At 36.9% G+C, this 1055-nt stretch overlaps 1 protein-coding gene across 1 annotated transcript in view; it reads left to right on the top strand.

The window, feature by feature from the left end:
- LOC101848592 (glutamine--fructose-6-phosphate aminotransferase [isomerizing] 2) overlaps positions 1-1055 on the top strand; it is a gene marked incomplete in the record, with an annotated part of 50042 nt that overhangs the window by 29402 nt on the left and 19585 nt on the right. The window contains 1 exon segment of the mRNA XM_035970246.1: positions 519-633. Coding sequence (XP_035826139.1) covers positions 519-633 — 115 coding nt within the window.

Here is a 1055-nt window from a genome sequence, read left to right as displayed (position 1 = left end):
ATGATTTTTTATATGCTTTAGAGAATTTTAAGTCTAATCACAATTCAAAAGATGATTGATCTTGCGATCTTTGAATTGCTTCAAAAGTTAAAACTTGCATCTACAAATTATTTGTTAATGAAATAGCAATGCCAATTTTCTATGTAAAATGATATTGTAAACTTTTAATTGTTCTGCTATTGTCACCAGAAATGTGATACAGCACAACCGTAATAAGGTTGATATATGCATGGAGAGTCTAAAAGCAAGAGTATGTGTTTACTTCTATTTACTATTACTTAGTTTTCCTGTTTAAAATGAGTGACTGATAAAAAAGTTTGCATGTACCCCATTGTGTTCATTTCTCAGACAGGTGTTACTTCTTTTATTTCTATATGCTATTTCTTCCGCCTGTGTTTCTTGTTTTTTTCCCCGCACTAAGTGGATTTTATTTTGTAATTTTACCCTGTCTTTACTCTTACCAACCCGGTTGTTGTTTATCTTCCATGTGCTGTCAACAATCTCCTAATATATCACAGGCCTACACCAGCCAGTTCATTGCCCTGGTCCTGTTTGCTCTGGTCATGAGTGAGGACCGCATCTCTCTCCAGCCACGCAGAATGGAAATTATCAATGGGCTTAAGAAACTGCCAGGTATGTTGTTCCGACCTTGTCTACTCTTACAATTATGATGGCAGTTTCTGTACATTTTCTTATAAGCAATAATACTAAGCTGTGCTTGAAAATAAAAATGACTAGTAAATAAAGACACACCAGACTCGAGTGGGTGATCTGCACTCTGTTGTTAACGAGTTATTTCTTTGCACTCACTCCAACTGACATTTTTTTTCACGCTGTTGCCAAATGAGCCCATTTTGCCGTTGACATGAGATGTATAATTAAGACTACTACATTGCATACTCTGCCATCTCATACTGATGGTCAGTGTCTACTACCAAAAAGGAAAATCCCCCCCCAATGTGTGCATGATTCAGCAAGCCAGCAGTTTGTTCTTAACAAAATGAGATTTTCATTACCGTCGAGATGGTATTAGTATTAAAGCCCCCCCCCCCCTT

This window comes from Aplysia californica, unplaced genomic scaffold (assembly GCF_000002075.1).
Source record: "Aplysia californica isolate F4 #8 unplaced genomic scaffold, AplCal3.0 scaffold00241, whole genome shotgun sequence".
Classification (NCBI taxonomy): Eukaryota; Metazoa; Mollusca; class Gastropoda; order Aplysiida; family Aplysiidae; genus Aplysia; species Aplysia californica.
This window is presented reverse-complemented; position numbering and strand designations above follow the sequence as displayed.